Source organism: Fistularia commersonii, chromosome 14 (assembly GCF_037954325.1).
Source record: "Fistularia commersonii isolate RoL2024-O1a breed Wild chromosome 14, RoL_Fcom_v1.0, whole genome shotgun sequence".
Lineage (NCBI taxonomy): Eukaryota > Metazoa > Chordata > Actinopteri > Syngnathiformes > Fistulariidae > Fistularia > Fistularia commersonii.
The window spans coordinates 3,465,001-3,479,330 of NC_141297.1; the positions used below are offsets into that span (position 1 = coordinate 3,465,001).

Below are 14,330 nucleotides of genomic sequence, written 5' to 3' on the forward strand. Positions count from 1 at the left end.
GATGCTGAAGCCTCTGAAGAAGAGCCAGGAGGGAGAGGAAGGAATCTCCTCCATGGTAACAGACAGAACTCTTCATCAGCTCTTATTGATTAGTTATCAATTAGCTATTGATTTTTTGGTTTGTTTCTGATAAGCATTTGTGTTGAAAAGTCAAAATAAAAAGATCAACATGAGGGGACTTAAATATGAATCTGATTGTGTGTGTGTGTGTGTGTGTGTGTGTGTGTGTGTGTGTGTGTGTGTGTGTGTGTGTGTGTGTGTGTGTGTGTGTGTGTGTGTGTTCAGTTGAACCTGAACAACCGTCCGCTCTCCCAGATGCTAAAATCTTCAGTTCCGGCTGACGTTGTGGAACAGGATCCTCTGGAATACTACGACCAGCTGACAGCTCAGATAGAGGTACTACTAACAGTACTACTACTAGTACTACTACTACTACTACTACTACTACTTCTAGTACTAGATCTCCACTCATCTAATAAATGAATTAATACTAATAATTCTTGTAAAACACTCATTATATTATAATCTCAATGACCCCACTGTTCGCAATATTACTGCTCATCTACTTCTACTACTACATGTAGTATTACTACTGCAAGTAATGTCAATAGGAGTACTGCTATGTGTAGTATTACGACTGCAACTAACACTAATATGACTACCAGTTTTAGTACAACTGCAGGTAATATTAATATGACTTCATAATATGACACGCAGTCAGGGGAGGCAGGAGAAGTCGTGCCTCACCTGCCAAGATAAAAATGTCAAATGAAAAAAAGAATTAAATGGGTTTATTATTGATTTGTACTATGAAGGTACTTTTCATTTAACTTCACCAGTTTTAGATTGTTTTTTTTAATTCAAAATGGCTGGATTTTTAAATTTATTGTTCAAATACTGAGAAGAGATATGCGGTGGGGCTGTGGACTGTTGAGCCTCAGTGCCCCCTTCCTCCCGGGATTGTAGTACTTGTGTTGTGGAGAAGCTGGGAATGTTCCTCAGGACCAACCTCCTCCTGACCTGCTGCCGTTCCCTGTGCGCTCAGATCGTGCGCGAGGACCGGAGCATGGAGCAGATCGTGTTCCCCGTCCACCCCATTTGCGAGTTCCTCACTGAGGAGTCCAAGTTCCGCGTGTTCAACACCACGGAGCAGGACGAGCAGGGGTCAAAGGTCACGCACTTCTTCCAGCAAACCTCCTTCCTGCACGGGGAGATGGAGTGGCAGAAGAAGCTGAGGAGTGAGGACGCACACACACACACACACACACACACACATAGACACACACTGACATACACACAAAGTGACACACACAAATACCAATGCAACACATACACACACATATAGACACACAAATTAAGTTACATGCACAAATACAAATGGGATAAACACACACATACACACATGACAGACACACACAACAGATACATAGTATATATGGACAGACAAACACACACAGGGCAGAAACACACATGCACCTAACACACAAACACACAGGACAAACCATATACATTGACATACACACCCACAAAGGGGAAAACGGGAAAACACACACACACACACACACACACAGAATGCCTATGTGATAGCTTGTGTTTTTGTGTATTTGCTCAGACAAACACCCATAACACCCATAACTAACACACAAGCACACACAAACACGCAAGACAAACCCATTCACATTGACACACACACCTTCACACGATAACTGACACAAACACACACGTACAAACACTCATACATAAGGACACACACATACATACAAGTCGCTGTGAAATAATATGAATAGAATGAGAAATTGTTTCATTTAAAAATTTATGTGTGTGTGTGTGTGTGTGTGTGTTCCAGGCATGCCCCTGCTGTACTGGTTCTCCAGGAGAATGACTCTGTGGGGAACGATCTCCTTCAATCTGGCCGTCTTCATCAACCTCATCATCGCCTTCTTCTACCCGTACGCCTCCGGACAAGGTGAGCGGTGAAACAGCGCCACCCGGTGGCCATCCGGGGTACTGCGCCGTGACCTCCGGAGCGGAGGTGACTGACGTCTTCCGCGTCCTAACAGCCGGCGCCATCGACGACTCCCTGCTGCTGATGCTCTTCTGGGTCCTGACGGGCCTGTCGGTCCTGGGCTTGTTCTCGCAGCGTTACGGCCTCCAGCCTCTGACTCTGGCCCTGATCCTGCGCTCCATCTACCACCTGGGCATCGGCAACACGCTCATCCTGCTGGGATCCCTCAACGTACCCCTCCGCCGCACGTTCTTGTGGTACCTTCACGCCGGTCGCGGTCGACTTACTCCTCGCCTCCTTCTCCAGCTCATCAACAAGGTGGTGTTCGTGGTGAGTTTCGTGGGGAACAACGGGACCTTCATCATGGGCTACAAGGCCATGGTGATGGACGTGGAGTTCCTCTACCACCTGGCCTACGTCCTGACCTCCACGCTAGGTCTCTTTGTGCACGAGCTCTTCTACAGCATTCTGGTAAGTCTTCACCTCCCTCGTTGTTAACAGCTAGCTTTGTTTTACCAGCCTCGTGCTGTGGGACGTTACCAAAGCTTTAGTGAACACGCTAGATATTTAGCATTGAATGGGAATTAGCAGCTACATTGCAACTAGATGGAGGGAGAAATTAGCCATTAGCAAGAAATGTAATGACTGCAACAACCTAAATGCTACTCAGTTAGGTCTTTTATCACAAAGATATTAAATTAGGACAAATCCGCTAGCCGTGCTCTAGAAGTTAGCTACGGTTAGCGTCTTAGGTTCCCTCGCCTCGTTCCCTAGCATGCCGTTGGCGTTAGCTTCTGAGACTACAGAACCGCTGTGTGTCTTCAGCTCTTTGACCTGATCTACCGCGAGGAGACGCTCTTCAACGTGATCAAAAGCGTGACGCGCAACGGGCGCTCCATCCTGCTGACGGCGCTGCTCGCCCTCATCCTCGTCTACCTCTTCTCCATCGTCGGCTTCCTCTGCCTGAAGGAGGACTTCATCATGGAGGTCGACCCGCTGCCGCAGATCGAAGGTACGGCCAGTTGCGGGTTCTCGGCATTTCCGTCCTAGCGGCTGGCGTTTGACCGATAACATCGCATCGTCACTCTGGATCCTTGCTAGCAGACCATTAGCTTGATGCCAAATGTTTCCAGAGCGGGAGAAGTTAGAATTAGAACGGGGTGGAGGAGGTGCAGGGTCCTCCAGTCCTGGTCCAGGTTCTGTTCTGCAACAGAGTTCTCTCTCAGTCTCCCAGAGTGAAGCCTCCCGGGACTTCCTGAACTCGTGTTCTGCCGAGGGCATCAGCTGTGAGGCGGAGAACAGCGCCGCCTCCACCACCACCACCGTTGCCGTCGATGACGGTAACAAACCTCTTGATCCAGTGCGGACCATCGGAAACTTCTTGTCCCGCAGGTCTGATGTATCAACCCCAGATGGGGTCTGTCTCCGGGAACCAGAGTTCTGGTTCCAGGCAAACTTCGGAGAACGTTTATCATGATGAGTTCGGGTGTTACCGGCTCCGGTTGGGAAAAATGAGACCTTCCCGTGTGTTACAGAGGCGGCGACGACGGAACGTGCCTGCGACACCCTGCTGATGTGCATCGTGACGGTTCTGAACCACGGCCTGCGGAACGGGGGCGGAGTTGGAGATGTTCTAAGGCAACCCTCCAAGAACGTAATGGAAAGTTCTACCTTCTTAGATCACCTGTAGTATGAGCGTCTGAAAGTTGAGTGTGTGCGTGCAGGAGCCCCTGTTCCCCGCCCGGGTCGTCTACGACCTGCTCTTCTACTTCATCGTCATCATCATCGTCCTCAACCTGATCTTCGGCGTCATCATTGACACCTTCGCCGACCTGAGGAGCGAGAAGCAGAAGAAGGAGGAGATCCTGAAGACGACCTGCTTCATCTGTGGTGAGAACAGAAGCGGAACCAGAAGCGGTAGTCTAGAACCGGCACTAGAAACAGAATGTAGACCAGCCTGGTTTCATAAATCCATGCCAAGATTGGCGCCGCCCCCAAACAAGTATGCTCATACTCTAGCATACCTCTGGCATAGTGCAAGAGTGGTAACCATGGTAACACGCTACCTCCAACCAATCGATCTCCGGACCCAGTGAGGTGCCGACGACCCCCTGACTCACATAAGTATGGCGCCCCCTGCAGGCCTGGAGAGGGACAAGTTCGACAACAAGACGGTGTCCTTCGAGGAACACATCAAGCTGGAGCACAACATCTGGAACTACCTGTACTTCATCGTTCTGGTGCGGGAGAAGAACAAGACGGACTACACCGGGCCCGAGAGCTACGTGGCCCACATGATCAAGGTAGGAGGTGGAGAAGCTCAGGAAAAGTTCTCAGTCCATTCGAGTTATGTCCGGGTAAAACTGGTCGGCGTGGCAACGCGGCGGTTTGCGCTTCTGCCTCACAGCCAGAAGGTCCCTGGTTGGATTCCAGCAGGAGAGTCTCCATGTTCACCTCCTTGCTCTGCTCCAGAATAACAACCTGGACTGGTTCCCGCGGATGCAAGCCATGTCCCTGGTGGTCACCGACGGCGACGGAGAGCAGAACGAGATGAGGATGCTGCAGGACAAGCTGGCGTCCACGATGAAGGTGGTGTTGACGCTGACGTCGCAGCTGACGGAGCTGAAGGAACAGGTTCGGCAACGCAGACGCACATTTTTCCCAACTTTCCCTGACGCAGTGAACGCATCACAGCTAGAGACTTCCTGGAAAGAGAAAAGGATCAAAGTTAGACAGAGAAACAATGTCACATGACCTTCACATGTTCAAGGTCACGCAAGTCGTGGAGACGAATTGGCTCGAACCCTCATCTTCATCCATTTGATTCCCAAATATCGTCACACGGAAAATCCCTCATCAAACATCAAACAAAGCATCAAACAGACATCAGTCAAACATCAAACACATTAATCTGACATCAAAAAACATCAATCAAACTACGGTAAAAGTGATATTGAAAATCAACAACAAACCATCACATATTAAACAAACAAAATTCAACAATATTAAACATATAATAAAGATTTAAAAAGAGGAAAAACATCGGTCAAAGCATCAGGAAAGCATCAAAGGGCCCGCTCCCTTTCATCTTCGATCTGTTTGTTGTGTCTTCAGATGACGGAGCAGAGGAAGAGGAGGCAGAGGATGGGCTTCGTCGACGTCCAGCAGGGCGGCAGTGCGACGCTGCCGCCCAGCGCCGCCGGGGGAAACCACCAGATCTACAAACCCTGAAGGTTCCCTCGTAGGAAACAATAGAACCGACTAGAACCCGGCGTGGGGTTCCCTTCTCATTTTACTCCTTTTTATTTCTCGTTTTTTTTTTTCCTAAACCTGGAGCGGATACGCCGGCACTCTGAGGGAACTTTAAATTATTTTACTGATCAGAGATCAAAAACTGGCGTCTTGAAAGAGATGAAAAACCTTGGGAGACGTCCAGACGACGGCGGCGGCGGCGGCGCCTTCGCTGCCGGGACGAACCAGACTCCTCATATTTAAACACTTCTGTGTGATAAAGGTTGAATGCTAATTGTGTGTTTTGACCCTGATCCAGCCCCCACCCAACCACACACTCACACACACACCAGACAGAGAACCCGCTTCCTGTTTGAATAAAACAAAAATAAGGAACTGAAAAAAATGATTTAATTTGATATCTTTTGTTTTGCTGTTTCATCATCTTGACTGGGTTGGAAAGGTCCTCACAAACATGCTAGATCCAAGTGTGTGTTAATGTTACTCCATGTTCTTGTGTGTGTGTGTGTGTGTGTGTGTGTGTGTGTGTGTGTGTGGATTTGTTTGTGTGTGTATAATGTGTATAACGTGTGCATACATGTTATTTTGTTTGTGTGTGTTGTGTGTAATGTATGTGTGTGTGATTTGTGTGTGTGTGTGCATGTTCGTGTATATGTGTGTACTGTGTGTGCACATGCATTTCTTTGTGTGATGTATGAGTGCATGATTGGTGTGTATGTGTGTGTAATATATGTGTGCATGGTTGTGTGTGTGTGCAATCTGTGTGCGCGTAGTTTATGAGTGCATGGTTTGTGTGTGTGTGTGTAATATATGTGTGTATGGTTTTTGTGTGTGTGCATGGTGTATGTTAGCGTATATGTGTGTACTGTGTGTGCACATGCATTTCTTTGTGTGATGTATGAGTGCATGATTGGTGTGTATGTGTGTGTAATATATGTGTGCATGTTTTTTGTGTGTGTGTGTGTGCAATCTGTGCGCGTAGTTTATGAGTGCATGGTTCGTGTGTGTGTGTAATATATGTGTGTATGGTTTTTGTGTGTGTGCATGGTGTATGTTAGCGTATATGTGTGTACTGTGTGTGCACATGCATTTTTTTGTGTGATGTATGAGTGCATGATTGGTGTGTATGTGTGTGTAATATATGTGTGCATGTTTTTTGTGTGTGTGTGTGTGCAATCTGTGCGCGTAGTTTATGAGTGCATGGTTCGTGTGTGTGTGTAATATATGTGTGTATGGTTTTTGTGTGTGTGCATGGTGTATGTTAGCGTATATGTGTGTACTGTGTGTGCACATGCATTTTTTTGTGTGATGTATGAGTGCATGGTTTGTGTGTCCTTTTGTGCACGCATGTAATGTATGTGTGTGTGATTTTTGTATGATGTGTGCATGGTTTGTGTGTGCACACATGTTTTGTGTTTTCATGTGTGTGTGTATGTGTGCATGGTTTGTGTGTGTGTAATGTATGAGTGCATGGTTTGTGCGTGTTTGTGTGTGTGTGTGTGTGTGTGTCTGTGTTTGTGTGTGTGTAATACATGTGTGACTGCACAATATGTATGGGTGTGTAATGTACGAGTGCATGATATGTGTGTGTGTAATATAAGCGTGTGTGTGCATGGTTTTTGTGCAAATGTGCAATCTGCGTGCGTGTAATGTATGAGTGCATGGTTTGTGTGTGTGTGTGTGCTTAATGTGTGTGTGTGTGTGTGTGTCTTGTGTGTGTATAATATATGAGTGCATGGTTTCTGTGTGTGTGTTATATATGTGTGCATGTTTTTTGTGTGTGGGCATGATGTGTGCGTTTGTAATGTATGAGTAGATTGTTTTGTGTGTGTGTGTGTGTGTGTGTGTGTGTGTGTGTGTGTGTGTGTGTGTGTGTGTGTGTGTGTATGCATGATCTACTGGAATGTGTATCTGCAGGCATGTCTAACTTATGATTCATTGTTTTCCATACAGACAGGTGAGATCATGGTCTGAGCTACCTATAGAGAGTGTGTGTGTGTGTGTGTGTGTGTGTGTGTGTGTGTGTGTGTGTGTGTGTGTGTGTGTGTGTGTGTGTGTGTGTGTGTGTGTGTGTGTGTGTGTGTGTGTGTGTGTGTGTGTGTGTGTGTGTCCTACCCGCAGGATTGCTGGCTTTGCCTGGAGCCTCGAGGAATGTGTCTCCTCTACAGGCGTGACGTGCACACGTGCATTCACGTGTTCACACTGTTAAAGCGATGAAGACGTGAGGACCTGAAGAGACGTGGTCACATGGACACCAAGATCTGAGAACAAGATGACAAGGAGAAGAGATGAAGACATGAGATGGAGAGAAGATGTGGAGAAGAAGACATGAGGGGAGGGAGGAATACTTGAAGGCATCAAGAGGCGAGGACGTGAGGAGATGAGGGGAGGACAACATGGACGTGTGGAGAGACGAAGATATGGAGAGAAGATGAGATAAACACATGATGAGATACTGACATGATGAGATGAACATATGAAGGCATTGAGAGATGAACATATGAACACATGATGAGATGAACACATGAAGACATGATGAGTTGAACACATGATAACGTCATGAGATAAACATGAAGACATGAACACACGATGAGATGAACACATGAAGACATGAGATGGACTCATGAAGACATGATGAAATGAAGACATGGAGAGATGATGAGATGAACACATGATGAGATGAACACATGATGAGATGAACACATGAAGACCTGATGAGATGAACACATGATAACGTCATGAGATAAACATATGAACACATGAACACACGATGAGATGAACATATGAAGACATGAGATGAACACATGAAGACATGGAGATGAACACATGAAGACCTGATGAGATGAACACATGAAGACATGGAGATGAACACATGAAGACATGATGAGATGAACACATGAAGACATGGAGATGAACACATGAAGACATGGAGATGAACACATGAAGACACGATGAGATGAACACATGAAGACCTGATGAGATGAACACATGAAGACACGATGAGATGAACACATGAAGACATGGAGATGAACACATGAAGACACGATGAGATGAACACATGAAGACCTGATGAGATGAACACATGAAGACATGATGAGATGAACACATGAAGACATGAACACATGATGAGAGGAACACATGAAGACACGATGAGATGAACACATGAAGACATGGAGATGAACACATGAAGACATGATGAGATGAACACATGATGAGATGAACACATGATAACATCATGAGATAAACATATGAAGACATGAACACACGATGAGATGAACATATGAAGACATGAGATGGACTCATGAAGACATGATGAAATGAAGACATGGAGAGATGATGAGATGAACACATGAAGACATGGAGATGAACACATGATGAGATGAACACATGAAGACCTGATGAGATGAACACATGATAACGTCATGAGATAAACATATGAACACATGAACACACGATGAGATGAACACATGAAGACATGAGATGAAGACATGATGAGATGCATTGTATCTTGCCTCCATCTTCTGCTCCCTGCAGGATCTCCAGTGACCTGCAGGTTCCAGATCAGCCGCTCAGAAGCTGAGTGACGATGATGAGCTTTATCTCCAGCAGAAGGAACCAGACCTGCGGTTCTACACGTGGTACCAGCAGGTCCCTGCACCTTCTTCTGGACCTGTTCCAACCCCCAGAACCTGGATCCCCAGAACAGGAGCTCTTCGGCCCCGGAAAGTTCCCGGCGAACCCCGTGGATCATCTCCAGTGAACCCCGTGGATCATCTCCAGTGAACCCCGTGGATCATCTCCAGCCAACGTTCCTCGTGTCTCGGCCGAGGAACCTCCTCGGGTTCCAGGGGTCGCAGGATCAACCAGTCCCTTTGAGCCCCTAATTCAATTATCGAAAAATCAAACTGAGCTTTTAATTAAAAGCAGGTTTGTCTCTTTTAGCTGTGCATCCCTGTGTGTGTGTGTGTGTGTGTGTGTGTGTGTGTGTGTGTGTGTGTGTGTGTGTGTGTGTGTGTGTGTGTGTTTATGTAACACTGAGCTCTGATGACTGACAGCAGGGGGATTGAGGGGACTAACCCGCCGGTCCGCTGGCGTCTCACGCTTCTTCCACTAAAATAAGTTTATAGGTTGGTCCCATTGTTCTGGGATAATACACCTTTGTGTGTGTGTGTGTGTGTGTGTGTGTGTGTGTGTGTGTGTGTGTGTGTGTATGTGCCTGCCTGTGAGTGTGTCAGTGTGTAAGGCGAGCTCTGGCTCATATGTAGACGATTTATGTGGGATTATGCTGCTTTAACACACTGCGCAAGTGGTGTGTGCGTGTGTGTGTTTGTGTGTGTGTGTTTGTGTTTGTGTGTGTGTGTGTGTGTGTGTGTGTGTGTGTTCATGTGTGTTATTTGTGTTAGGATATGTTAACACGATGATGTGTGAATGAGTTTTGATGGTGTGTGTGTGTGTGTGTGTGTTATCTGTGTTAGGATATTATAACACAATGATGTGTGAATGACTAAGGACGGTGTGTGTGTTTACATGTGTGCCAGTGTGTGTTTTAAGGCAGCAGCTCAGAAATGTGTGTGTGTGTGTGTGTGTGTGTGTGTGTGTGTTCATGTGTGTTATTTGTGTTAGGATATGTTAACAGGATGATGTGTGAATGAGTTTTGATAGTGTGTGTGTGTGTGTGTGTGTGTGTGTGTGTGTGTTTTCAGGCAGCATCTCAGAAGTGTGTGTGTGTGTGTGTGTGTGTGTGTGTGTGTGTGTGTTATCTGGAATAGGATATTACAATACGATGATGTGTGAATGACTTAGGACGGTGTGTGTTTTAAGGCAGCCGTTCAGACGTGTGTGTGTGTGTGTGTGTGTGTGTGTGTGTGTGTGTGTGTGTGTGTGTGTGTGTGTAATGAGTCACTGCTGAGTCGGTCACCATATAACTCCAGGAGAACCTCCCTGCTGCAGGAACGTCGTCCGACTCTAAGACGGGTTCTCGTGGCCTGGAGATCATTCAAACGGTGGGAACAAGTTAGTTGCGTCGCCCAGGTGTGTTTGTGCGACGGGTCGGTGACCCGGGTGATCTAGAAACCTCCTGAAGTCGCCAAAGGTTACATTTATTTTGATACCGTCTTATAACCCGCTTTCATGGACGAGTTCCATCACACGCAGAAGTTCTTTGGCCCCTTCCAGCAGATCATGATCACGTCATCCTGCCGGTGTTCCAACCGGGGATCCAATGAGAAGCGGCCCTGGGGTCGGCGAGGGGGTCGGGGAGTCAGAATTTAGGTTTCATGAGATCCTGGATTACTGAGAATCAGCTGAGGGACAACTGGAGGGGGGCAGGAAGACAAACGTAACATTAGAACATGTGTCGTTCTGTAGAACGTCAAAGCTCTACCAGAAACAAATGGCGGCTGATTTTTTTTGGGGGGGGGTTCAGCTGCCGGGGGGCTTACAGTGGCATCCACCGCTAAGGCTGACTGTAAACCTTTATTTATAAAACACGTCTGAACGGGGGTGGGGGGCAGAAACGGGGGGCAGAAACGGACTCCTGTTTCCAAAACAAAGGAGGAAAAATGACTTTTTTTTTTTTTTTTTTTCGTTTGTTGCCCGTCTCCGGTGATGAAGAGCTGGCGGAGAACCGAGGGAGCCGAGCAGGACCGAGCCGGAGCGTCTCAGGGAACCGACTTCAACAAGTTGGTGTCATGAAGACACAACCACTGTGGTTCTCAAGGCCTCCTGGATCTCAGGAAACTCGAGGTTCTCAGCTGACTCTCCAGGCCTCCTGGACTTCTTGATCAACAAGGTTCTGAGTAGGTTCTCTTGGCATCTTGGACATCGGGATACTTGTGATTCTGAGTTGGTTCACCAGGCTTCCTGGATCTTGGGATGCTCGAGGTTCTCGGCTGATTCTCCAAGCCTCTTGGACTTCTTGATCAACAAAGGTCTGAGCTGGTACTCCAGGCCTCCTGGACTTTGGGATACTCGAGGTTCTGAGTTGGAGCTCCAGGCCTAATGAACCTCAGGATACTTGAGGTTCTTAGCTGGTTCTCCAGGCCTTCTGGACTTCTGGATGAACAAGGTTCTGAGCTTGTACTCCAGTGGATCCTTGACTGCTAAGTAATGAAGGACGTAGCCTAAAGTTCCCCCGGACGGAACGAAGCCGCTCCCCCGGTGCTGCCAGGGTAGCTTTAAGTCTGATGATCAGGCGGCTCAGAACCCACCAGGCGTTCTGCAAGTCCGCCCCAGAAGCCCCCGCAGGGCCATATAGTGCCTACCCGGTCGGCTGTTAGCAGGATTTGCAGCTGGATCTTCTGGGTTGAGCAACCCAAGCTTTTAAGTCTTGATGGTGGTCCGAGGCTGAAGAGGGCGACGGCAAGCCGAAGTCCGGCCATGTGACATCACGCCGTCACAACCTCCGCAGAAGAAAACCGTCACTTTTACATCTGTGAAGAGGAGAGAAGGATGGATGGATGGATGGATGGATGGATGGATGGATGGATGGATGGATGGATGGATGGAAGGATCAACAGCTGATTGGACGGTGTGATGACGGACAGATTGCAGGAGTGATAAACACATGGATGGCGTGATTGGCGGAGTGACAGACCGATACGAGGAGTGATGGACAGATGGACGGTGAGATAAGAGGAGTGACAGATAAATGGGGAATAGGAGGAGTGACAGAGGGATGGACAGAAAGAGGGATGGAGGGATGGACGCGAGGACGACAGGAGTTTCCCATAAATAGCCGTGGGATTGGAGGCTTTGCTCCGCCGCCGCTCCTCCTTCTATGAACGTCCCCTCCGGCCAATCGGGCGACGGCGCGGGGTCAGCTGACACGGACGGCGGGTTGATAAGGGACGCGGCACGGCGGCGACGGATCTCCACGGGGCGAGGCGACCTGAGGCGCAGAGGCGGTGAGTGACCGACAGGAAACGGCGGCGGCGTCACGGCGGCTCCACAGGAAACGGGGCTACCTTTACTTTGAAAGGGCACGACTTCTGAGCGTGTGCAGGAAACGGTCCAATCATTTATTAGCTTGTTTTCCAAGGATGCTTTCAAAATAAAACTCACCAATTAAGTTTTTTTTTAAAAATGTTCAAAACTTGGACTTTATTTCTGCCCATTTCTTTTAAAACATGTATGTCTCGATTTGGCTTTCGAGCGCAGGGTCAGAATGTTTTCAGTGACTCAGTTCCTTGGATGAAACTAGCGAGCCGCGGCTCAGTTCCAAGCTCCGCTGATCCGGCAGCTGTCTGCTAATCCACAGAAAACAGATTTATTGCAAAGATGGCCGTCGGGCGCCTCACTTTTGCCTGACGTCACCCTCTGTTTTATATTTTGAAGGAGATGCTGTAAGAACCCGGTCGGTACTGGGATCCCATGCTAACCCCTGCTCCACCGCTGGTTCTAAAATCTGCGAACAATAAATAAACTCCCAGCGTCTGTTTCCATGCCGACAAGGAGGTTCCAGAAATATGCAGCGGAAAGCCATCTCTGTTTTGGGAGGCTCTGATCCCGGTTCTCCTGCCTCGGACCTCCAAGGTTGAGAACCAAATTCAAGCCCGAGATAAATGCGGAAAACCTTTAGTTTACCGCAAGAGCCCTGAAGCAGAACCCCAGAACCGAAATGTAATCAAAACATGTCCACTCTCGAGGAACGTCGCTCGAGTTTGAGCTTCAAAAGTCGTAACGGTCAGAAACGGCGTTGCAGAAATTGCGATTGACAAAAAGGAGAGGCACCGATGCAGAGCCTTGAGGAACACCCGGTCAGGGCTGAAAAACCATCGCGTGGATTTTAACCAAGAGACTGAAGACCGTCAAGGTTGAGTTCAGGGACAATCATCAAGGGTTGAACCTCATGGAGGAGAAATATTAAATGGAGAAGTTGAAGACTGAAGTGATGTTTGAGGTCCTTGCTCTTCTGCATCTTCTCCATCTGCAGGAACACTGCTGAAACCGTTGGTCTTGTTTGAGCTGATCTTCAGAGGCCGGCCTTCGAGGTTCTTCTCCGCAGGGTGAAGGTTCTACCCGCTCTTGTTTCAGGGTTGGTTTGCCTTTTTCTTCAGCAGAACGCCGGAGTGTTTACAGATCTGAAACCACGTCCTTCTGTCCCCAGATGTCTCGGTTCCTGGACATGAGGGAGTTTGGTGAAGCTGCTCGTTTCCTCCGTCTCACCAACCTGGAACAGCTGGCAGCCAAAGCCCAGGCCTTTGACGGTATGTGCGCACGAGTCCCACCTCATTTGAGCAGGATGATGATGAATCGTCCAAGGACCAAGAACCGACCCCCTCGGACCTTCTGGGCCTCTTGGTGGACTAAATTGGAACACCTCCAATATGAGAACCACCTCTATGGCCTCATTTTACCTCGAAGGAGCAAGCTGTTCACCAACTTCACGCCTTCTGCAGGAAATCAGGAGCTAATAAACTGCTGAATCTGGTCTCAATAGTCCCTGTGACAAAGACCTTGTTCTTCCCCTTGTCCCTTCCCCGAGTCATCCTGTCCCACCTTCTGTTTCAGGCACCAAGCGAGTCTGGATGCCGGACGAGGTCGAGGCATACGTGGAGGTGGAGGTCAGGGAGCTGGGCGGAGACAAGACCACAGTGGAGACCAAAGATGGGCGGGTCAGTCTGTTCAGCCTTCCACCTGCTCGCTGTTGGAAACTCCAAGCTTCCTTTCATAACGAAAACTGGCATTGCCTGGTGAAGAAACAGGTTCTCTTCTCTGGACAATGGAGATGAAGGAGGAAGCCGATAAAGATTAAAATGTGTTGTAGATAAATCAAACCGATGATTGGACATCAGATGAAGGTCAGATGAAGTCAAGACTACTTTCAGTCTGGTCTTGGCGGCTGCCACTGACCTTCTCTGGCGGCCTCTTAATGATTTCTGACAAATCGGAAATGCCTTTTGAACGTCCGATAAAGATAAGTTCAGTTCAAAAAAGTTTCTGTTTCCCTTGAAATCATAGCCAATTGCATGATTTTTTGATCGTCACCCTTCGGTCTACCTGCGCCGACATCCTGCGACCAGTTGAACCTTCTTGCTGTCTCGCCATGTTTCAGTTCCTGATCTGCAGAGAA

The 14,330-nt window shown here is 48.0% G+C and overlaps 1 protein-coding gene across 1 annotated transcript in view; it reads left to right on the forward strand.

Moving 5' to 3' along the window:
• itpr3 (inositol 1,4,5-trisphosphate receptor, type 3) overlaps positions 1 to 5,642 on the forward strand; it is a 40,624-nt gene extending 34,982 nt beyond the window's left edge. The window contains exons 48-60 of the mRNA XM_086159002.1: positions 1 to 55; positions 286 to 396; positions 1,046 to 1,238; positions 1,847 to 1,966; positions 2,061 to 2,236; positions 2,312 to 2,476; positions 2,831 to 3,017; positions 3,232 to 3,345; positions 3,541 to 3,659; positions 3,730 to 3,895; positions 4,148 to 4,308; positions 4,478 to 4,639; positions 5,120 to 5,642. The exon at positions 1 to 55 is cut by the window's left edge and continues 29 nt beyond it. Coding sequence (XP_086015128.1) covers positions 1 to 55; positions 286 to 396; positions 1,046 to 1,238; positions 1,847 to 1,966; positions 2,061 to 2,236; positions 2,312 to 2,476; positions 2,831 to 3,017; positions 3,232 to 3,345; positions 3,541 to 3,659; positions 3,730 to 3,895; positions 4,148 to 4,308; positions 4,478 to 4,639; positions 5,120 to 5,236 — 1,846 coding nt within the window. The 3' untranslated portion in view covers positions 5,237 to 5,642. The remainder of the gene's footprint in view (positions 56 to 285; positions 397 to 1,045; positions 1,239 to 1,846; positions 1,967 to 2,060; positions 2,237 to 2,311; positions 2,477 to 2,830; positions 3,018 to 3,231; positions 3,346 to 3,540; positions 3,660 to 3,729; positions 3,896 to 4,147; positions 4,309 to 4,477; positions 4,640 to 5,119) is intronic.
• The last annotated feature ends 8,688 nt before the right edge of the window (positions 5,643 to 14,330 follow it).